This window comes from Pseudopodoces humilis, chromosome 10 (assembly GCF_049639895.1).
Source record: "Pseudopodoces humilis isolate 2021_Gansu_Grassland_sample_001 chromosome 10, ASM4963989v1, whole genome shotgun sequence".
Taxonomy (NCBI): Eukaryota; Metazoa; Chordata; class Aves; order Passeriformes; family Paridae; genus Pseudopodoces; species Pseudopodoces humilis.
The window spans coordinates 10,501,123-10,525,940 of NC_142209.1; the positions used below are offsets into that span (position 1 = coordinate 10,501,123).

Sequence of the window (24,818 nt, forward strand, 5' to 3'; positions counted from 1 at the left end):
GGGGGCTGGGGCGCAGAGCGCGGAGCCAGCACAGCCACGGCACCCTGGGAGCGCTGCGAGCCCACCCGGATCCCACGCAGAGACACCCGTCCCGTACCCGGAGCGGGTACTGCAGCTGCACCGCACTGCCCTGTACAGCCAAAGCACCGCTGGAAACGGGAGGAAAAAGCGGGTAGGAAAGGAACTAAATGAACACAGGATGGACTTGATACTTAAGCAATGTTGGAACTCCAACACCAGGGGAAGAAGAAAAAACAGGGTGCTGGAATCAAAGGATACATATGCGCATGAAAGACCCACTGATAATAAAATATACTAAACCATCTATACCTAGAAAGAAATAGAACGCTTGCTACAAGATAACTGAACCATGTTGATACAATTTTACTTTTACACATCCTGTACTTGCATTTAGTTCCTGGGGCAAACGTGGTGTAGAATTGTTTGATTTCATGATTGTTGAACACAGTTTGTAGAATTTTGGTACAGCAGGGGTGCCCATGCTTCTAAATATACCAGTGCCTAAACTGGTCTGCAGGAGAGCAACACAAAAACATTTTATATGCAGGAGTGGATTATTCCAAATGAGACAGAAAAATCAACAAATTCCATCTCTAAAGAAGACACAATTTTGATTAAATAAAATCAAAATTACAGGTTTTATCTTATTCCTCTTCCATGAAGTTACACACAACTAGTAACAAACTATTTCTGGTACTGCAAACTGCTTCAGCAGAACTTCCAGCTAGTCCACAGGTACTAATGGAGAAACTAAATTTTCAGTACTGTTTACAAACAAACCTTGTATATATGTTCTTAAGAAACCCCAAGAGAGCATACTGAGGACTTGTAGAAACATTCCCAGTGGAAGACTTTATTTAAGCTAACAGGAAGAGATTTTCAGAGGCTAATCTGCCACTCATTTCTTTTTCTTGCCAGCAAGACCACAGACTACTGGTTTTGAAAGAGTTCCAGAGTACTTTTACTAGGTACTACAGTAATTCAAGCACACAATAGCCTGTATTTCAAGATAAAATTAGACTTAAAGGAGACTTCTTAAAAAAAGGTACAAATTTCTTTCAAAAATGCAATATACAAGGCAACATTTCATATTTATTTTTAATCATACCTTTATTGTAATTACATAACTATAAATATGCCTTTATTACCTCTGAGAATTAGTTTTGTTGTGTTTTTTAATAATGTCCATAATATTATCTCCTGTTACAAGGCTGTTCTGTAACTGTTTAAGTCTCTGTTGTTCCCTTCTCTTCTGGTCATGCAGATATGGGGAATTAAGCAGCTGTGGGGGAAGAATGGTGCCTGTGGGTTTTACTCTCTTCACAACATCCCAAAAGAGCTTCTTGCTGTTGTTATTGATAAAAGTAATTGCAGTTCCACTGTGACCCAATCTCCCTGCTCTTCCAACCTGAAAAAGCATAAATTCATTCTAAGTTAACAATATTAAATGGAAGTCCTTCAAATAGTCTTAGCAGTTTATTTTTTTGTTATGAAACAGCAAATAAACCTAAGTGACAGGGCCAAATCTCTCCCATCCTCTAAGCACAAAGGTACTTACAATAAACTTCCTGAATTCAGGATATGTAGATCTGAAGCTGTAACTGAAATGCAGTTAAAGTTATGACTTGTTTATGTGACATACCAGAAATCCAATATTGATACTGAGGTATGAGGTACAGAGTATGGGCAAAGGCTTACAGTAAATCTGATCCAAACAAAAGGGCTCAAAAAATACTGTAGAGATGCCAAATGCTTATACTTCATATCAAGCACAATATGTGCCAGCATGGCCATAGAAATGCCCTTTACTTTCAGTGTTCTAGTAAATTTAAATTATTTACCAGTATTATCTAAGCTGCTTGAACAAATTAGAAAAGAATCTACAAAGACTCTCTATTTAGGAACACCTAACATGTTAATATTGGTATCATTTTGATGCTAGGGAAGACCATTTTTATCTACTTAAAACATGCTTGAAATTTTAGCAGAAAGATAATTAAAAACAGAGGGGAATGCTGCAGTTAATAACACAGGGTACTTGAGGAGTCCATTACAGTGGATAACTTCCAGAGGTGCTCCTCATCTGATCAGAACAAGGTTTACTTCAAAGTCAGATCAGTTCCCTCAAGGCCTTGTTTCAAGAGTTTGAAGCACAAAAATCCCATCATCCCTCTGGCCTCTTCCACTGCCTGACCCCTCTTGCTGTGTAAATCCTTTCTCCCTGCTATGAGGCCACAATTTCCCTTGCAGGAGGTTACAACTGCTGGCTCTTGTCCTTTCCCTGGGCATCTTCAAGGACAGTCTGGCTCTGTCTCCTCTGTAATCACCTAAATGGAAGAGAGCAATTAAGTCTCTAGTGCAGCCCAAACAAGCCCAGTTGCCTCAGCCTGTCCTGAAGTGTCACGTGTGCCAGCCCCCTGACTTCACCTGGACTGCCTCCAGTTTGCTGCCTTTTCCCATGGCTGATGTTCTCAGGACTGCACACAGTAGCATTGTGTCTTCCTCATGCCGCAAAGAGGGCAAGAATGAGTTCTCTTGATGTGCCAGCTAAACTAGGTCTGGGGACTGTGCACACAAGTGCACACACACGTGCAACTCACAGATCATCTTTTCTAAAGCAGGAAATGCACAGAGAAAAAAATCAAAGGAGATGCTTGACTAGAAAGAGGGGAAGAAATCAAGTTCATGACTGCTTTCCTGACTATTACTGCATATCCCACACTGAGGATGAGCTGTACCTGCAAGAGGGGCATTTGGCCTTTCTTCACACAATTAAAAAAGGGTAAATTTTGTTTTCTATAGATGCAAAATGATACAAGACAATTCCAAACAGAAAGAATAACACTGCAAAAGTAAGTGATTTAAAGACACTCTTCTAGGTTTTAGTAACTTACATAGAAGATAATAGGAACAGTACTCTAGATTTGAGAAATTTATGTAAGAGACTTACAGAAGAAATATCCAGCACTGTTTTTCCCTTTCCTATGAAAAAATATTCTGAAGAGGAAAATGATCTTTTTGTTTACATTTAAATTTGCACAGGTGCATGCCATATTTCAATATACTTTTCAAATAAAGCATTAGCAATTTGTTTATTTACCTGGTGTACATATTCATCCATACTTGAAGGCATATCAAAATTCACCACCAGTTTGACATTGACAAGGTCAAGCCCTCGTCCAAGGACTCCAGTACTTACTATAACTTCATACTTCTCTTGAAGTAATCCCTGGTAAGGAAGGAACAAACCAAAATTAATTCTTTTATCCTTATTTGTATTTTGAACCTCTTCAAGCATAGGTTAACAGCTAGTTATTTGGAGTAAGAACACGGCCAGTGGGATTATTCTATTTTACAAGAGAGAATGGCTCTCTGTATTCTCGATTTAAACAGGAATTTAATTCAGAGAGATAACCAAAGAGAGATCAAACCCACAATTTAAATTCCAAAAATTATCAGTTACAGTTAAATGCTTATTTAAGTTCCCATTTCAAATAATCTGGGAAAGTCTCTGTATTTATCTACATTTAAAATAGCATTATTATCTACAGTTTTGCTTAGTCCTGTCTGTCTCTCATCTCCCCCAGCAATACCTCAGGTATTACTGCAGAAAAGCAGTCAGTTATGACTTCAGTCATTCAAATGAAGCCACATATGAAAAAAAGGCCATTTGAAATCTACCAAAACACCCTTAAGTTGAGCAGGCACAAACCTGTAATATGTCTGTTCTTTCCATCTGAGACTTTTCAGAGTGCATAGCTGCACACTGTAATCCCGTAATCTTATGAACAGCATCACTCAGAAGATCTGCTCCTAGTTTACAGTCCACAAACACCAACACTGGAGGCTTGAAGAGCTTCTTATCCTGTAAAATTAAACAGTTTCTTTAAAAAGGGATTACAGCCATTGGCTGCTCATCATCAGCATGGGTTCAACTTTTCCTGATCACGAGATGAGAACCTGACAGAGATGTGAAAAGATATGGATCATTTTATAAATTGCTCTTATGAGAAAAATACTGAACTTACATTTAGTATTTCAAACAGTTTTTTCTTTTTAGATGGTTCTTCTACCCACAAGATAATTTGCCGAACATTAGAACATGGCAGATTCTTCTCTCCAATTGTTATTCTGACAAAACTGTGCAGAAGCTCATTTGCCAAGTGCTCAATGCCCACTGGAATCGTGGCTGACACCAGTATGGTTTGATGATCATGAGAGATGTCTTCCAAAATATCCAATACTTGCTGCTGGAAACCCATTTTTAGCATGGTGTCCACCTAAATGAAAAATATTAGATTTGTACCACATTTTTTCCAGGAACAGCAGGATCCTGAACTTAAATTGACAGAAGAACCATAATGTAACATATAACAATCCAAATGCAGGGTTTTCCAAATGCAATTTATAGTCAGAAGAAGAGGTAAGTGAGAAAATTAAAAACAAATAGTTCACACTCCTCTAACAGTATTATCCTGTCAGGTACCTAAACCTTTACAGCAATAGAACATCTGTTGTTTAAACACATTTCAAATTGTGTCAAAAAATAAAACTGTCTCCTAAGAAGTATATTGTATTTTTATAACAGACACTCTATTTGTTTAGTAAGTGAGATCAGCCACTCACATTATTCTTCCAGGATCTCTGTATAGGTAATAGAGATCTGATAAATAAAAACTTACTTCATCCACCACTACAATTCTTATGCCATGCAGTTGAACAGAACTTTGCTTTAAAATCTCAAGAAGTCTTCCAGGTGTTGCTATTATCACCTAAAAAAAAAAAAAAAAAAAAAAAAAAAAGGAAAAAAACCCACAGGAGTAAGAATTTCCATGAAAGGAAAGAGGGCCATCCTGGAAAAACCATAAAATTCCATCACATATATAACAATGGCAGTAATAAGTGAAATTACTTGCATTTAAGCAACTCATAAAACTTCTAGAAAACTTATGACACCCTAAGAGGAAATGGACCTTTTAAAACTCTAATGGAAGTGTCTGAGTTACAAGCAATAAAATCTGCATGAAAAACAAACTTTTTCCTCTCAATTACAACTCTTTGTGTAAAATACTGGCATATTTAAATCTTTGAAAGCATGAAAGCAAATATCCCATATGAAACTTTTTAAAAACAAACAAAAAAAAAGCTATTAGATGTTTAATCAGAAGTGAAAAAGTTTTTTAAAAATTGTGTAACTGTACAATTTTCAGGAGGTAACAAATGTTTCAGTAGCTTAGACTTAGGAGAAAGCCATCTTTGTGTGTTCATAGGTGTCATCAGTTCACATGTCTCTTTTCTGTGAATGTGATGACAACGTGGCTCTCCACACTCAGTCAGTGCTCACCTTCACACTCTGCTTGAGCCGGTGCAGCTGCGGGGGCAGAGGCAAACCCCCCACCAACAGAACTGTCCTCATGTTGGGTAACCCAGCCATCAGCTCCTTCGCTTGCCTCTCGATCTGAATTGCCAACTCTCTCGTTGGTGCCAAAATAAGGGCAGATGGAGTTTCTATCTGGAAAGGAGAGGAAAATCTGATAAATGTGGAATTGCTTACTGTTTAGATAAAAAGCTTTCAAATTTCCCAAAGTAATCTTTTACATTAAAAATGAGAATAATTTTAAGCAGCAAAATAAAATTACCTCTCAATATATACATTAACTTGTCCAGTACCCTGAAGATGAAGAATGGGAAAGATTGTGTACAGATGCATTTTTCATTGAGAATCCAATTCTGCACATGTTACTATAAACATACATCTGTCCTGCATACTTTAATGATAATCAGACAGAGGACCCACTGGAGCGGTTTTTTTCCTACCCACTTCTATATAATGCTTTTGTTCTTAAACTAGAGTTCAGGAGTTACTAGAGTACTTTAAAGAATAAAAGAGTTATTTAAATAATCTTTCAATTAGTCATTTGAAAAACTTTACACATGCTTTGTGTATATACATTCAATAAGGTATCTAAACAGTGCAAAGCATCACTAGAATCATGTCCAAAATTCTCAAAAATATTTTTATGCATCTCTTTTTGAATAAAACCCATAAAGCAAAGAACAGTTCTGAACCGCATACAAGGTACAGAATACTATTTGCCACTGCTTCTAATCATACATTCATGTCTTTACAAAGCAGAAATTTTCTTAATTCCTTTTCCTACATTTTAAAAGTAGAGACTCTGTAACTAGAGGATTTCAGATTTTTTTTTATCCCAAATTCCTGTAATTACTTGACAGTCAACCAAATATATTCCAAGAGAAATTACTCTGTGAAGTTATACAAATTCCAACAAATCTCTTTGAGCCATTTGATATATGAAGATACAGGAAGAACTTACAGAGGGCCTGGAATTATTTTCACTTTCTATTCTAAGTCATTTAGGAAGTTTACCACAGAATTTAATTAACTTTATCAACAAGCAGGAACTGTGTAACAGGTAATATTGACAGAGTTTCATCTCCTGACCAAAGTGAAAAAACATTCAATTTAGTTAAAAATAATCAGCATCTCCCCCCTCCAAGAACCGAATGCTTGATTAATCAAAAGTCAAATAAATCACTGAATGTTAATGAAAAACACTGCAATCACATTCTCTATTACACTGGGAATCCAACAGACAATCCAACTATCTGAAGTTTCATTACCTCTTTCAAAACCTTCATAATAACAGGAAGCAGGAAAGCTGCAGTTTTTCCAGAGCCCGTGTCAGCACTAGCCAGAATATCCCTCCCTAATAGTCCAACAGGGATCATTTGCATTTGGATGGGAGTTGGGACTTCATAGCCAGAGTTCTTTAAATTATTGTTTAAAGCTTCAGGAAAACCACAGTGTTCAAACTCTACAATAGGTCTTGGAACTTGCTGGCCCTGGACAGCAATACCTAGCTGGAGTTTAAGGTTCTCAACCTGCTCATCTTGCAAACCTAAAATAAAGGAATGATCTTTGTAGAAGTAAGGTATATTAAGCAGGTGAGCTTCTGCTTGAGAATCTGTGGGTTGATCAGATGTTAGCTGCTTTTCCTTTGTTTGAGCTTGTAGAAGGTGTTTGGCTTTACATTCCAAACTACAAACATCTTCATCTGTTTTATCGCAGATATACTCCCCATAGCGGCCACACACAACACACACAGGTTCTCCAGGCTCTGCCCAGCGCTGGGATTTGCTGAAGGATTTTATCGGTTCTTCCAAAGAGCCATCATCCTCAGTATTTTGGCTGTCCTTTCTCAATGGTATATGAGCAACACCAAGGTCTGCAGCTGCCAGTTCTGTTTGTTCTTTTACAATTTCACTTGAACTGTCTGTTGAAGCAGAAGTTTCTGTTCTAACTGACTTACAGTCCTGGAATTCTGTGGTCTCCTCTAGCAAAGATCCTTCAGAAGACAGTTTATTTTTCTTAGCTGTACAACTTTTGTCCCCATCAGCAGTCCTCTTGACTTTAACAGATCGTGGTAAAAACATGCTTCATACACTAGAAAGAAAATGGTTACAGTTGTTAGAAACTACTACTATAGAAAAAGGTACATTTTACTGCTACCACTAAAAAAAAAAAAAAGTCTAGCAAATATTGGCAAACACAGAAACCAGCACTCAATCCCTGAAAAGATCTATAATCTGCCTTTTTTAAATATTATCTCGATCATAACAATGTTGATGCAAATGTCAAGAAGCATTTTAAAATAACGACGGAAGCACTGAACAATATAGAGATCTATCTACAGTTAATTGCCGCTATCAGGCCTTTGCAGCTGAGTAAAAACTCTTTACACAGTGTGGAAATTTATCCACTTTGCAAGTCAGTCATATTTAAATTCTTGGACAGTTCACCTATTTATAAGATGAAACCACAGATGCAAGCATTCTTCTAAGCTGTGGGGAAAACCCCAACCAACTGAAACCAAATAAATCAATCAATTCTGGAAAGGATGTAAAATTCAATACAGGATCCATTCAAGATCACTCCTTTTGTTGCACTTTTTAAAGTCCACTTAAAATTATAAGGATGCAAACTTTGGAGATTTGTTTAGAGTCCAGCTCTGTTTGTTCACGGTGTCCAGAAACAAGCCAAGACTTACACAATCAATTTGCCAAATATACACCTTATATACAAATTAAGTGTTCAAAAATAACCATCTTTTATATTCTGAAACTTCCAGTATTTGCCTCCAAAAGTATACGCTATCCTCACCAATCCTTTGCTAACGTACAATCAGTAAAAAAGCAAACAAAATATGGCAATTTTATGCTGAATAAATTGTACCGTGCCTACCAGTTTCTATGAACTTCGTCTCACACAAGTTTTTTTAAAAATACACCAAGATATGTCTGTGTGCACAGACAGCCGTGTTTGTGTAACTGGGAGCAGTCCCGAGGTCGCGGCAGCAGCACCGGCCCGCAGAGCTCGGGCGGGGGGACCGCGGGTGCCGGGGGCCGCTGCTCCGCCGTGTTTCCGGACCACAAGACAAATATCACCATGTAATTTTTCGCGCCTAATAAGAATCTCCCACAACGAACCTGTCTGCAAGCTCAGCAGCCTCTCAGGTGAGGGGAGCGCTCACTCGAGTGAACGGGCTGACGGACGCGCTGCTAGGGAGGGGCCTGCAAAGGACCCCGGGCAGCACCACACCCTCTCCCAACCCTACTGTCCGGCAAGCGGTACCCACCCCACGGGAGAACAAGGCAGCCCGGGCCTTTTCCGCCCGACAGGAGACTCCGCAGGCGGAGTCCGGCACCGGCCCCCCCCGCCTCACGAACCGCTGCTGCCGGGCCGCCCGCCGCCTCCCGCACAAAATGGCGGCGGCCGCACGGGGCCGCTCCCGCCCACAGCCCCGGCGGGCAGGACAGTGGCGCGGGCGGGTCCCGCAGCCGGGGCCGCCGGGCCTGCGCGCTCCGCCCGGGGGGGGCGGGCGCGGCTACCGGAGCTGCTGCCGCTGGGCTCGGCCTGCGTGCGGGCCCGCAGGCGCGGTTGTTGCCCACTAAAATCGCATTCGTTGCCCAGTGTGCAACAAGGCAATAATTACACACCCGAGAGAGACACCGATTACTTATCTCAGAGTTGTGCAAGCTTGGGTGCGCGGTGGTATTCCACAAATCAAGCACGTCAATTATCAAAACTTTTTATTATTTATATATTCTAGCCGACAAAGAAATTAGTGTTCATTGGCTACAAGTTACATGGTTCGCTTATTTATCAGAATTCTGTCTTCTGTTGCTAATGATTCCCTCACTTCTCGTGCTAATTAGTCTGCATGCTCATTCTTTCTCTTTTGAGTTGGTGGGCCATCAGTCGTGGTTGTGATCTCCCCCTGCCACAATTACCTTTCACCCAGTCGGAGCTGACTCAGCACAGTTGCTGTGTTGTCTTTATTACTTTCTTCCTTATCTTGGGAATTCTGGTGACTCCTCCATTCCTGTAAATCCTGCATTCTTTGTGTCCAGTATTAGTGGATATTCTTCTCAGTTTTTGCCAACCTCCCCATAGGTCTGAGGTCAGTGGAACATGTCAAGTCCTAAATTGTCAAAAGGTACTTCCACCAACAAGTAATTTGCTTTTCTAACACCTGGACATCACTTAGAACTTGATTGTTAGCTGTTCTTTGTTTCATGGATAAAATTTCCCTTCTTGTTGATTAGGCTTGAACGTATACAAAGATCAAACAAAGAACAATCTTTCTTCTGAAAACTACATATTCCACATTTTGCAACACTGGCTCTGCTAAGGGTCATTCGAGCACTCCTGCAGTTACAGCCCAAGTTGATCCTACAGACACAGATGCTACAGATACACACATTTGTACATGAGGAAAACATTCCTGCAGCACACAACAGAGCCATAAGGTACACAAGAGAAAAGTCCTGTACATGCCCCAACCTGCTATGACAGGCACAGTGACACAACTATTCATGTATTTTAAACTGAGTAAGTTATTACTTTCAACAATAAATAAGCATATTTGCGCTACATTACAAGGCATGAGAACACAGAATTTATCACATTTCACTACAGGGCAGAAAATACTTTCAGACTAATGGACAACCTGTGCTTTGCAAGACAGCCCAGATGCAACTGCTGCCCCAGACAAACCAAGTTCATGGAAGAGTACTGGGTTTGTATGTGTATCCTCTGAGAAGGCTGATGGTTTTAGCTGCTTGGCTGTTGTGAACAGGTGGTCACTACTACTCCCTTGCTTTCCAAGGACTCCTGTCACCAGAAGGAGATCAGTCAACTGGTCCTGGGTACTTCTTTACAAGATCAAGACCTATCATAGGTGGTGTCACTATGTACAGATCCAGGGTTGGAGCACATGCAGGAGGACCAGAGTATCTCCAATATAAAAGTATACCCTATGACCATAAATTAGCTGGTGCATAGCAAAGATATCCTGCAGGGAGCTCTCTAGGTTGATGTACTCCCAGGCACTCCTGATGCCCTAAACCTTACCTCCTCCCTCTACTCCAACATTAATCCCATTAACCTGAAAGCATCCATATTGATAGGGAATTCCAATTCTGCCTCATCACTTTTGTTGGTGACTACCACCATCACCATTTCTTGCTGAAGAGAAAATCATAGCTCCTAACAGCCCCTTTGGAAACACAATTTAATGGCAGTCCAGAGGACCGGTGATTGGTGGGTAAAAACACAGACAAAGCTGGGGGCTTTCAAGCAGCTGCCTACAACATTCTGTAACATTCAAGTCCAGTCACACCTGAAACATGGTCTATCTTAAATTACCGTGCACTTCTCTTCAGTAGTTTGCTACAACAGTAGCAATTCAAAGTGCTAATAGAGGAGTTTGTTCTCTCTGGGATTTTTAATTAACTGGTAGAATTAAAAATATTATTGAACATTTGGAAACTGGGCATCACTAGAGTAAAAAACAGTCAGCCACCTTCCTACCTACACTCCATACATTCCTGTGAAAATCCCCACGTCCCTCTTTTTCAGCCTCCATCATTCCCCTTTGTTTGCACTAACTTTCTTTCCTTCATTTTCCCTTCCTAACAGAAGCAAATTTCCTTTTCTTACTTCCATTTTTACAAGGTCATTTCCTGGAATTCAAAACATCAGTTGCTAAACAAAGACCAGTATTCCAGCAATATTTAATATGCTATGAGATGTTTCATAACCTATACAGTCCATGCACCAAAATGCAAACATCCTATACGTATCAGCTTTTTCTATTTTTTTCAGTGTGTAACAGCAGTAAGAAAAAACAAAGTTACTTTGTAGGAAATTCTCATTTTGAGTGAGAAAGACTACAGAAGAGATTGAAAAAAGTTTAAGAAAAGGACTCTAAGGATATTCAGAGACATGAAAGGGCTTCCATGCAAGAAACAGCTATGTAGACTCAACAGTCTGAAAAAGAGATGATGACTAATAACAGGTAACAATAGAACTACTGTGCCTTGAGTGGCTCATATAGGCTGGACAGCTCTCAATAGTTCATTATTTCTTCCAACAAAAATTGTAACAAGCTTTATAAAAAGTGCTCACCACTGAAAAGTAGTGCAAGTTCCCACTGAATGTAGTAGGCTATTCTTTATTTACATGGAGAAGTTAATCAGTATAGATGTAACAAAACCTCTCCTGAAACAGATACTGTACTTTGTGACCTCACTGAATAAGTATTTTTTTCCTGGAAGAAAGCATAAACATTCTAGTTCAGTCACTTGCCTAAGTTTTCTTTCAGAATGATAAAATATGTAAGAGTAAGTGCCTTGGTGAATTTAATTCCCATCTTCTCAGCTCTTGATGCTGCTAATGAGATCTGAGGTGAATGACATTTTAATAGGATTTTTGAATTTCAATGTTTGTACCTTTAGAGTACATGAAATGTCCCAGACAAGATGCTCTCAGATATGCTGAAGGGGTTTGTCTTCATATTTTTCCTCCTAAAAACTAGTTAGTTCAAGCACTGGCGGAATAAAGGTGGATTTAAGTCCTGCTAGAAAACCATGAGCAGTTATGGACAGTAATTTTTGTCATTCTGAACAATTTATCTGTTATAAAGGAAAATGCTAAGGTTTCCAAGGCTGTAGGGTAGCATTTGTATTTTGTATGATTACATTGTTATTTAAGTGAGGTAGTAAAACACCAAGACTTTACAGTATTCCCATCTTGCCTACACTCATGTGTACAATAGCTTCTCAGGGAGGTATCATGTACTGTTATTAGAAACCCCTGCACAAATATAGTCCTTATATAATTAAAGTGTCTCTTCAGAGTAACTTCTAAAGTCAATATTAGGAGCTACAGAAATGTAACAACACACACACAACCCCATGTGTACAAAAAGACTAATACATACTGATAGATTTACTACATAAATATACAGCAACAGATTATTTCAACTTTATGCAAATTTCTGTTAGAATAACAAAGACAGTAACTATTGATTAAAAGCCAAAAGAAATAATGAAAATCATAACAAATAGATTATTAATAGTAAGTATCCCACTTTCTGGTCTATTTTAAATTATATCAAGACTTTTTCACTCAAGGTTTATATATCAAATATACAGGAAGTATTCCTGCCCTCAGTTTAACAATCAGGCATTTGCCCTATAATGTCTCACAACCTTTCTTTTGAAGCATGAATCAACCTTTCCTATCACTTGCAAATAATAAATTATTCAGTAAAACATGACTGTATTAAAGCAGGAGACTGAAATCCCTGTAGTCCCAGGCTCAGTAAATCCTTAAAAAACAGGCATTCCATGTACTAATTCAGTATCACAAGCATTGCAAGGAGCTGCCTGAGTGTACCATCCACCTCAGTTCCCCACAGCGATACTGCCCAGAGTGACTCCGTTAATTCCAACCTGAATCAAATTATCCCAGAACCAAACCTCTGCACAAACCTCTCCACATCTCTGGCAGGCAAGGTCTTCTCAAGTTCCACACAGGAATCTGAGGAACAGATAAAACCATCCCAAAGGGTAACTGCCCAAAACATTTTAATACAGAGCATTTTAAGTTTCCTTTGTAGCCAAAATATCTTCACACAATGTTTGAATTTCCCACCTTGAGCTCCCAGCATGTGCAAATCTGCTGAGAATGGACTCAAACTGGAGTCCAACCAGCACCTCGTGCATCACTCCCTCCAGTGGCAAGTGCCAGGACTGACAGATCTGACAATTAAAATGTCTGAAATCACATCAAGAGGAACAGTTTGGGGTTTTCTTTAAGCTATTAATTATTTTAAATATCTCAGTGTATATCCCATGTTACATTATTCTAAACTACGGAATTCCAGAGCCTTGTTGTTCAATAACACTATAATGAATGAAGAACATTAAGTTTATGAAGATGTCAATTAAAAAATAAAAAAATATTCCCTGGGGTCGTGGTTTTTTTTCAAGTGTGCCACACTTGAATACATATAATTGGAGTTAAGAAAATATCCACTGCTTGGGTGGAAAGGAGGAAGAATGTCTTTCCATTCAGGAGGCATGGAAGCCACAGAATGTTTACTTGGGGATTGGTGCCTATGTCTGCTCCACCTGATACCATAAAACTAAATATTGTACTATTGTTTTAATATTGTTCTAATATTGTTTTAATGTTTCAGGATTTTGAAGCCGTTCAGAAGATTTTTCGGTACATACTCAACTGCAGCTCTAACCCAAAGTGTATTTAATGAATAGTTCTTAAATTGAAGGAACCAGTGACTCAATTACTCCACTGGTTTCTGAATTACAGCTTTAAAGGAGCCACACAGGAAAATACAGATAATCTAAAAACAAATAGTGGTGGCTAATCATTAACTAGATAATTCATATTCATACAAAATGTCCTGATTTTGTACAGGTATTGCATGCAGTGTACTTATTCTGAGGCCTAGGTTTTCTAGTTTTATTTAATCTAAACAAGCAAATCCTACAGGTTTTGAAAGTAAATCATCAGTAAAAAAAGACTTGAACTCTTGGTTTGAAGTGCTACATTCTAAGGAAACACTGGCCAACATTATGTCTCTGCAGAAATCCATGGTAAAATTTGAATTTTAAAAATAATCTACTTAAATCTGAATTCTTAAAGCATATAACTGAGGAGGTATAAATTTACTTGTTTTTAAAGAAAAAGAAAAAAAACACAACAGCAATCCTGCCCTGAAGCTTCAGCATTAAATGCCATTAGTCCATAGGGAAATAACTCAATGGGGCGATTCATTAAAAAAATATGAATATAATTAATGTATGTGGTTACATGCTCAAATACTGCATATAATATTTACTTTGAAAACTGATGGACTCCCTAATTCAGTATCACCATACTGTTAGCACAGCTACAAAAATTACAGTGACTGCAATTACCAATCTTTGTGTACAAGATAGTTAGCTTCTTGCAATGAAAAGGAATGATTTTAGGGTATGAGAATTGTTTAAACTAATTTAAACCTACAAACCTCTGTTAGGTCTCTGAGACTGAGAGAACAAGGATTTGATCAAAAGATTGCAAACACAATTGCCAGATTCCAGGGACTTCAGTAGGCAGCAAACTATAACCCAGATTGTTAAAGAATTGAGGTGGAAATTAACAGGATTAAATAAATCTTAAAATAGAATGTAGTTAGAATTAAGAATTAAAAATTCTCTCCTTTTGTGTTAATCTCTTTCTCTTTCTGAGAGGATATATTTTTGTTCCAATAAGTCTGTTTGGAGGCAAAATAGATTGGCCTCTATTCTAACAGTAATATTCACACAAAATGCACTTACTGCAAGTAAACCCTTTTCTCCCCCCTCCTTTGGGGTCTCACGCAAAATGATGGGAGATAAATAAAGAGATTCCACAAGAGACAACAGGAACCATCAAGTTCCAGCTCCTGGACCTTCTGCCAGCACTGGGCTTGGATCCAGGTCTCAAAAGTTTCCTTGATGACAGCCTTTACCACTACTCCAAGTGAGTTTCTGTTGAGCTCTAGCCAATAGATTTTTGAAGTTCTCAGACATCACTCTTTGTGTAAAGAGTATTAAATACAGTCTTAATAGTGTAATTAAAAAATACACCTTGTTGATATCTTTTTTTCTACAAGATAGAAAATCTTTTTTCATGCTGCAGGGCTCAGATATTAATTTTGCTGTCCTGTGGCATACCTGGCACTAATTTCACTAGCACAGGACTTTGTCAGGTGCTATAAAAGGTATTGTACATGACTACTAAGCAAAATAGAGGATACAAGACCCGTGGCTTATTTTACCAAACAAAGTTACAACTGTGGTTATAAGTTTTTCTGAAAGGATTGTAATGCAATAGAAATGTATGGTCACCAGGAGGGCCATTTATCCATGACGTTTTTTAACAAAAAAAGTTAAGTACAAGATGTCTTTAGTTTTGAACGGCAAAACACTTTTTTAATTGCACACTCAAGGATCACAGACCACTAAAGTGAGATCAACAGGTTTGTCCTTCTGAAACTGTTACTTTCCTAAACTTTGTGAGAACATGCAGACAATGCATTAGTTCAGCTTGATAAAGCACAATGGCTTAAAAAACAAAAGCAAACCTGAAAAATGCAACATATTTCTCACTATCATCCTTGAATGACTGCTCCCCATGCTTTTTATTAGGAAGATTCAAAGATGCCAGTAACCTTACAGCTGGTGACTGTAATAGCAGAGAGTAACAAGACAGAAATAATGAATGCCTCCTTGTTAAGCAGTGTTGTTTGTGCTGTTCCAAGAGAGATCTGCCAAGAACTTTTCATGCAAACCTTATTTTTCTGGGATCTGTAACTTGGCGGCAAAAAATTCCAGCATGATACCCAGTTCAAAAGAATTCAGATTACAAGTTTTAAAATACATTTTTGAGTTTAGGAACAAATTAAATGAACACTAAATAAGATAAACACTTTAGAACTTCATGTATTTTTTATTTTCTTTATTGAAAGAAAATTTGTGGTTATCAAGTTTACACCCAAATCATTTTGTTTTCCAACCCTCAGGTATTAAATAAGTCTGAAGTACTGCAGTGTGAAAGGAAACTTTGTGCTGTATGGTCAAGATTTCACTGACGTGTATTTTCTTTTTAAGGAAGACTGTATAAAATATATATGAAACACTCCTTATTCTATCTGCCAAACAATTCAGTGGAATAAATCTTTGCTAATTCTTAATACAACTCAGCTGACCTGGGTATAATGCCAGGTTGTGAAAAAAACTTGCTATTTAACATTTAGCCCAGAATTTCAATGTGAAATTATGTCACGTTGTTTTTTGAACAAATTGTTCAAAGCTCTGAGCCACACAGAAGTCAAATTTCAGTGTACCCATTTCTTTTTTGCCTCTTGAGCCATTACAACCAGGTAATTTTGTAGAGTTTCTGGCCAAAGCGATATTCTTTCCTTTGGTAACTAGCAAGACATACAGAAATTAGATTTCAGGCACAAAACAGATTTCAGCCCAAGCTAAGGAAGCTTTCTAAGAGGTAGTAGCCAGGTGTCAAGAAACAAGAAGGCTAGGATAGTTGCCCAAGTAGTGGAAAGGAAGCAGTGGCTTAGGCTTACACATATGAGGAATAAACATCCCAGCAATTCAAAACTAAATAAGATAATCAAAACATATAAATATCATCAATATCAGTAAATTATAAACTTTTCTTAATATGTATGGTGTGGTCATTTCAAAGGAAACACTAGAAGGAATAGGGCCAGAAAAAAACAAGAGACAGTATCTTAAAAAAGTTTCTGCTGATTTTCCTAACTTGTGTTTTCTCCCCTAGGATCACATTATCCCCCAAAATATTTCTACCTGCCTTACAGTTCAAGACAAATCAAAACTACAGAAGTCTATGAAACCACAGTTCCTCTGAGATTATTTGCAATTCAGCAAATATGATGGGTGTATAAAGACATTACCCTTTCTGGAGAGTTTGCATGAACTAGAACTTGGAGCAAAAAGGCAAGGTTGCCAAAAGGCTTCTGTCTTATTGACACTGTCTGCTCTGCAAGGAGCCACAAAGGGAGCCAGTGGTTACAAGAGGGTGTTGGCTCTGGGAAGCATGACATTCCACCTTTTAATGATTAAAGAGCCAGCAGAAGCACGGACACACTATCTCCATACAGATGGCTCCTAACTTTCTGCTGGTACACAAGGAACCTGTTCTCTAGCAGCAGTGAGGATATTTCTGTGGGACTGGGCTCTCTTAAAAAACAAAATCAGAGCGATGTAGTAATCAAAGCCTTTTTTCGTTACCCTTTGCCTAATCTTACAATATATAAAACCTGTATTATTCTTGCTCTGAACTAAAATGGTCCATCAGTTTGTTCAGCATTTGCACCATGGTATCCTTGTCTTTGACTAGACATAATATGGCATGCTACAACATAAACAGCATATGGGTTGGGCTTTTTTTCTGTTTCTACTGAACTGTTCAATCTCCAGTTCATCTCTTTACCCAAAAAAGTCAAGTAGTATTCCTAATTATACCAGTACAATACCACTTAAGACCTTGGTGGTAAAACAGAATAAAACATGTCTGTGTGCCCTCTACCTTGAACATGCTTTCTTACTGTTTTTGCTTCCCCAATACTTTTGGTTACCATGACTTACTGCTTTTTCCGCTTCTTAAAGTGCAGACAGACCAGCTGCAACAGAGACTTTCAAGTACCCCATTTCAACAGTTACCCAAAGCATAACAAAATACTCAGTCATCTGAACAAGCTGGATCTGTATCACACACTGGCACATTGCAGTGAAATCTGTTCTGTTGCCCTACATTCTCCAATCTGGCAATTGCTTCATTTCTGTTAAGAACAAATTAAAAAGGAGGAAAGAGTTTGACACGAACACAGAGACTTGCCAGATCAAAGGGAATAGGTATAAACCCCAGCAAGTTTCCCTCCTTTTATAAAATCTCCAGGTGTTACTTTTGCTGTTGAACGGAATGAAACTAACTAGTGTCTGCTAGCATTCTCTCCCCCAGACTGATTCTCCACTTCTTTAGTAAGTTATCATCCATATGGACTGAACTCTGGCTGTCAAAACTAACCCTGGACTTTCTGACTGTGCTGAAGTGGGGTCCCACTGTCTGTCTCAGGCTGCTTCCAGGGCAGTGGCCATCACAACTGGGGCTCACACACGCCCTGAAAAGCAAGGTCAGGGCCTCCATATTCATATTCAACCACATATTCAATCACACTGGTGATCAAAGAGAAAGCTCTGTTTCCAGCACCCATGATGATGAACATTTATCTTCTTTGTACCAACAAGTAGAACCGTGACTGCTCCCTGCCCAGGTGAGATAGCAGAGATAACACTCCAGGCTTTAAAGGAGCCATGTATATTATAGAGCAAGAATACCACAGGAGGACAGAATAACCAGAGAGATGTGTAAACTTTTGTACTTAATCTCTCTTTTGAAACTTTCTACAAGAAAGAAACCACCCATGTTTTCTTCTTCAAGTATAAATAAACTGCATGATGCCTTTAATCCAGAAAACCAATTATATATACACTTACATTTAATTGTGTCTGTAGCACCAGTGATTTCAAATGTGAGCAACACATAGGATTAACCTAAACTTTAAAAAAAAAATCCTTGTTGGAGCCAAGATTTTATTGGTGTATATATACACACACACACACACACACACATTTGGTTTAAGGCTAGTATTAAAATAGCCTTAAACCAAATGTGTGTGTGTGTGTGTGTGTATATATATATTCCATGTTTCTAATATATATTAAAATTGGGGGAGTATTTAAATCAAATTGTTGTGCACATGGCTTAAACATCCCATACATTTTTCTATCTTGAATGTGTTTTCAAATGAATAATAAGGCAAACACCCTGTAAAGCTACTCAGAAAGTATTATAAACAAATTAAATTATGCCAAAAGAGAATTAAATGAAACAGAGTTCTATACACTCAGGTTGTGATAACCTTACTATACATGCATAAATGATTACAATAAAAATCTTTTATATACACTTTCCATGGCTGATTTTTTAACACTTACCAGCTATGGACACCTGCTCTCTAAACTAATAAAATAATTCCTCAATAACATGCTGTTTCTTGGTAATTTATGAGAAATGGAAACTTCCTAAAGTATCAGTAAAAATCTGGATTATGATGTTTCAAAGACATTAAAAAGAAAACAAACCTTCATCAGATAGTCTTCTATGCTATTCTTTTGCTTTCCCTTCCTCATTCATCTACATTACCACCCCTTTGAAAAAAAAAGAATTTCACTGAAATGAAATGATACCAGAAATTTACTGTTCAAACATAGCATTCTCTGCTCTGTACTGCTGCTCTCATTCAGACACACATGAGCTTCAGTGTAAACTGGAAGCAGGGCCAAAACATGGGAAACTGAAGTCTATTCATGCTCTTCTAATAAATGATGTATATGGTCAAAACAAATGAGCTTTTATGAATGTTCAGATCTATCTTCACATGTGGAAGCAGCACAATAAAAGCCAGTCATGGCACGAAGAAGTACACAATTTTGTATTCACTCTCATTCAGACTTAGTGAAAAAGTTTTACTAGTTGATTTAAACTTCCTTTACCTGAATGTACAGTTTGAAAACTAGAGTCATGTCCTTTTTCCTCTAAACTGCATGCAAATAAAACATTACCTAACAACAATAATAAGATGGTGTTATTTTTGTACAAAGTATTTTTCTGAATGCAAGTTTCCCACTATACATTGATTTACAGTGCAGCTAAACCATTTAAAAATTATACTCATTAAAAATCACCCTCAGAATTTTCCTTAGAAAACACATCAGGCACTAGGTGGTCACAAAGATATACTGCAGATCTTTCACTTAATGAAAGAGGGCAGGATCTTTTCCATATGTTTTAAAATTTAAAGTAAAAAATACAAGTTATAGCATGGTATTTTTTTTCTTCACAGACAATCTGGCAATGGTGGAATGTCAAGAAGAAGAAAGCCCTGGAATTAGGTAGTATTGTACAGCATATGTGGGAAGACAGCTCATCTAAACCCCCTAGAACAAGAGTAATTCCACCAGATGAGAACACAAAAGAAGCCAGTGTGGAAATCAAATTTTGAAAATTAGAAGCAAATTTTAAAATCTCAGAAAAGAAGACACTAAAGAAACCAGAGAAAAAGACAAAACAAACCAACCAGTCCTGAGTGTTGAGAGAGATTAGAGGTTTTGCCACAGATCTGTTGCCTGGTTCGTGACCCAGTGAAACTGGGGGGAGAAGATGTAGATTTTTTTTTTTTTCTCCCTTTGCAGAGCTACATTAGGTCAAAGCCAGGTTGAGGAAATAAAACCAGTAGTGTCCAAGTATTAAGAGAAGTGATTGTTAGGAACCACACTTGATTGCCATTGAGCAGCTTTTTGGTTGTGCAGATTTCAGTAGCAGTAATGAGCTAAAGTAGCTACTACTCCAATTTTTTTCTTTTAGTTTTAATTGTATCAAAAATCACAGATGATTCAAGTAAAATGTTATACAAACCTTTATTTTCCCTTTGCCTCATGACTACTAGAATGCATAAAGTTGGTAAACAGTTTTCTTCCCTCAGCACTTTCTGATTACAAACCAATAGAAGAATGAGACAGTAATTATGTAACTGTTCTTGTCCCTTTGTATCATCCTGAAACAGGAAGAACACATTCCCTTCCAAAATCATGCTCTGACAAAACTCCTAGCTTGCAGAAATTACATATATGCATGTTAGTAATAACGGCAAAGAACTTCAGTCATTCAGATAATCATTCACTAGATTATCACAGAATAGCCTGGATTGGATGGGACCTTAAAGATCACCTAGTTTTAAGAAAAGTGTTTTTAAGGGCTACCAGCTCTGCTCAGCTTCTTTGTCATTAAGAACAGCTTCCCAGGGAATCTCATTCACTAACTCCTGAACAACTGGAAGTTTGTTCTTTCAAAATTTGGGGTCCTGACTTAGCTCCTTACCAGGCTCACAATGCTCACAAACTCCACCAGGGAGTGGTCACTGCAGTCCAGGCTGCCACCAATCTTAACCTCTCTAATGAGCTCATCTGCACTGTTAAGCATCAGCTCCCATAATCCTTCTCTTCTGGTTAGTTCATATAATGCCCGGACCAAAAAAATGTCTCTCCACACTCCAGGAGTCTCGTAGATTGCTTATAGCCAGATGGATTGCTATTTAAAAATATAATTTCTTAACTCTTATAGTTTTACCGCTATCTAGAAATAAAATAATATGAATAAAATATCATGGTTTAAGAGGCTGGAATATATATAATTCCATTTCATAAATCATCCTTAGGCTGTAATAACCTCACACAATGATTTGTAGATTACCTGTTTAACCTCATGTATGTAACACAAAACTTGCTGAAGTCAACAAGCACATTCCTCAGGGATACCATTGGGACATGACAGGTTTTTGGTTTGTACATTGACAGTCTGACAGCACCACATCATGTCATGCATGCAGCCTCACTGCAGAGGCCACAGGGTGCACCTCTCCCCTCAGCCAAACCACTTCTATCATGACTGCTATCCTCTAAACTCAGGAAAACAGATGGGATCATCTTAATTAGGCAAATTTGATAACAGCAATTAAAGATAATATGCCCACGGTGTTATTCCAAGTCTGTTTCCAACCTCAAAACTGAAGCATTACTCAGCAGAATAGTTGCTGTGAACTGCTGTGTTTGTGGATTTGCCCTAATACAACCAGCCAATCTGAAGTGGGAGTGTTTTTACTATCCTCCATAGGTAGCCTAATAAACTGGCTGTTCACTAGCACCCAGTCTGGCTACAGACAGTGCCACTGCAAAAAAAGTGATGGTATTTCTAAGTTAAAACATTTTCCTTTGCCTTATGATCAAGTGTTGTGAAGGAAGAAACCATGCATGAAATGTTATTTCAGATTGAACACTGTAATCTAGTGCTAGCCTGAAATTAGTCTACAAGCTCCTACTCTACACATAGCCTCTTCAGAAGCTAAGTGAATCTTAAAACAAGTGAAAAAAAAAAATGTATGAAATTGTTAGTCAGGGCTCGTTCCACTATCTCTCAAGGTTAGAACTATTACCAACAACTGCCATCCACACCATTATTCACAGCTTCATGGTCATATTGGTTCCTGTTGCCTGACGCTCACTACAGGCTTGGTACACCCACTGTGAAAATGGCCAGACACATGACAGTGAACAGTCAGGCTTATGATGTAATGACAGGATAAAACTAGTCAAGTGGGATGCTAATTTGGGGTAGAGGGAGAGGAAAGAAAGGGAGAAAGAAGGTTAAAAAAAATAAAATCTGTGAGATGCTTGTTTTAATACTTTGTCTTTCTGCTTGGAATGAACGCTAAAGTATAAAACACTGTGCAGCAGAAAGATTGTGTACAGGATATCACTATTTAAAATAGTTCAAGATGTATAAAACAGGATCAGAGGAGAAAGGGATTCAGTTTTCTCATTCAGTTTTCCCATTTATTTACTCTGAGCAATTAGAGCAGATTTTAATCATTTTCCGTGTTGGCTGTTGAATATCTTTGACAATGCAATAAGCAAGATGATATTCTGTCATGTTTGCAAAAGTAGAAGAACTGGCACAGGATCTCCAGAAACCAGTGGTGATGTCTTCTTTTGTACTTATTTATATTAGATTTTATATTCATGCATTCACTTTTAAGAGTACTAAGCAAGTGAAACCCCCCTTTTATTGCAGCTTTTTTAGATTTTGTTTTGTGACTGAACAGGTTTTATCAGCACAAATGCTGCACCCACAAAACAGTCTATTATAGCTAAATGGCCCTACAGTTTTTCTAAACATGTTTTAGCCATAGGCTGATCTAATTTTGACGTATTTTCTCAGGCATACAAGAAACAAATTAACTGGGATCTGAAACATAGTTCTTTTTTTTTTTTCCTATTAGCTCTAATCATTTGAGGGTTTAAAGCTTATGAATTTCAGGTGCTTGTTATTAAATATGCAGGAAGAATTAAAATAATTTTCTATTGGTAGTATATAAAATAGTTAAAATAATGTGAAGTGTCTAATGTAACTTATTTCCGAAGTATGCATATAAAAATAATTCCGAAAAATGTGCAAATATTAATTGTTGAAAACTAAGCATAAAGCTAAAACTAAGCATTAGCTAAAACTATGCATATAGCCTTTTTTAATAGAGAACATTTTCTAAGTGCACCTATATGTTAACTTGGTATTATTAATACAATTTCTGCTGCAGAGGATCTGATGAGAATTTCAGTCCTTAGCCTGCTAAAGCAAGGATTTCTCAACTTCCATCCTCTCCTCTGTTCTGCTGAGTATTGCCCACAGCAGCTCCTCGTTTTGTAGCTAGGTATGGACCAGTTAGGAGTGGTATGCATGACAGTATGGGAATCCCATCCCAGGGACTGTATGGATAATATTCAGCAACAATTTCTTCAAATGTTGACCTCCATAACCCTTTCATTTACTCATTACTAATAAATACAGATACGAGTCAGTAAAACTGTAAAGTACTGTTGCCTCATAACCATGATGTTTGTCTCACTGTGCACCTGAAGTGCTAGAAGCACACATAGCCACACAGCAATGGAAAAATCTCTGTGTAGATCAATTCACAGTCCACTCGAAACACTAAGAAATAACAGTCTGGCCAGAATATTATTTGAAATCTCAGTGTCGTGCTAAGACTCTGTCTAATTATTCTTTAGGGGAAGAAGGGCAGACTTAGACATTACCCCAAGCCATATATACATTTTTATCTACACATATATATGTAGATATACATATATATGCATACATACAATAACAATATATTCACAATAACCTACAATAACTATTTGCTGCCAAAACGTGGAGATTCCTACCCGCTGTCGCCGCGGGTCACCCGATGACACAGTGACCGTGCCAAGGGAGGCAGAGCCTCCCGCCAGCCTCCCCTCACCAACACGGCCGCACCCTCAGACCCGCGCTCGGAGACAACCCATCCAGTTCTGCTGGAGTCATTAATCACGCAGTTACTGCTTCCTACCGTGACTAATGCTTCCCTCCACGCAGCCCACTGCTTAAGTGATTCAGCAAGCTCCCAAAAACAGCCCAGGTACTTGTGAGCAAGGAGATGGTCTCCAGGGCAAATCACTACTCCCGCTACTATTACAGTGATTACGTGACCAGACCCTGAACCATTTTAAGGCTTTGTCATTTTTCTACCCGAGTATTCTCGAAGTTATATATAGAACCGATTTAAAATAGGAGGAACAAATGCACGGGGTGGGATGTTCAGCCCGCCTCCTCAGCAGCGCTCCGTGCTTCAGCCACCGCGACCCCGGCCCGCCGGGCTCCCCTGCATCCCGGCGGCTCCTCAGCTCCCCTTACAGGCGAGACACGCGGGGCTGATCCCGACCTTCCCCGACGACACCACAGCGGGCCCGTCCGGCCACGCTGTGGAGAGCAGCGACGCCGGGGCGGGTGGACCCGCGGCCGAGGGACACCGCCCTTTACCAGCCTTTCCCAGCACCGCCGGCGCCCCCTGACCGAGGGAAACACTCTCCCCCCCTTCCTCCCGCTGCCACCGGGGTAAGGCTGGGCTGGGCCGGGCCTGTCCGCGCTCCCGAGGCCGCCCCACCCGAGGCCGGACCCACCTCGAGCGACCCCGCCTGACGCGGCGCCCGCAGCCCCCGTGGGGAGGGGGCGGCCCGGGCCCGCCCCGGCGCCTCCCCTCGGGCTCCCGCCCCGCCCGGGCGGGGAGGCGCTGGCGGCACATGCGCAGCCGCCTTCCCCCGTCCAGTGCGGCAGCCGCGGGTGGAGAACTGCAGCGGCATCGCCGAGCGGCGCGGGGATCGGGGTGCCGGCCGGGGGGCGCCGG

At 39.1% G+C, this 24,818-nt stretch overlaps 1 protein-coding gene across 7 annotated transcripts; it reads right to left on the reverse strand.

Annotated features, from left to right (window-relative positions):
- Positions 1-958: 958 nt before the first annotated feature.
- Positions 959-24,675, reverse strand: DDX59 (DEAD-box helicase 59). Of its 7 annotated transcripts, XR_015773395.1 has the most exons (10): positions 8,533-8,811; positions 6,667-7,489; positions 5,366-5,533; positions 4,704-4,793; positions 4,050-4,301; positions 3,734-3,886; positions 3,122-3,250; positions 2,449-2,633; positions 1,580-2,348; positions 1,363-1,429 (listed from the first exon to the last, which is right to left on the reverse strand). XR_015773395.1 is itself a non-coding variant. In XM_014250954.2 (9 exons), the coding sequence occupies exons 2-8, from the start codon at positions 7,477-7,479 to the stop codon at positions 1,596-1,598; spliced, it is 1,632 nt and encodes a 543-aa protein (XP_014106429.1). In that variant the 5' UTR covers positions 7,480-7,489; positions 8,533-8,811; the 3' UTR covers positions 1,315-1,429; positions 1,580-1,595. The 7 variants fall into 7 exon arrangements, 4 of the variants coding, with proteins under 4 accessions (XP_087916815.1, XP_014106426.1, XP_005520969.1 ...); XM_014250954.2 differs by lacking the exon at positions 2,449-2,633 and having other exon boundaries at positions 1,315-1,429; positions 1,580-1,622; XR_001331367.2 differs by lacking the exon at positions 2,449-2,633.
- Positions 24,676-24,818: the final 143 nt, after the last annotated feature.

What these genes read in the sequence shown, in the direction of transcription:
- DDX59 (XM_088060689.1), bottom strand. Translation starts at nt 7,479, where the DNA reads ATGTTTTTACCACGATCTGTTAAAGTCAAGAGGACTGCTGATGGGGAC. An exon ending in TTATGAAGGTTTTGAAAGAG is followed by an intron (nt 5,534 to 6,666) that starts GTAATGAAACTT and finishes TCTCCTTTCCAG; the next exon opens with ATAGAAACTCCATCTGCCCT. An exon ending in GAATTGTAGTGGTGGATGAA is followed by an intron (nt 4,302 to 4,703) that starts GTAAGTTTTTAT and finishes TTTTTCATTTAG; the next exon opens with GTGGACACCATGCTAAAAAT.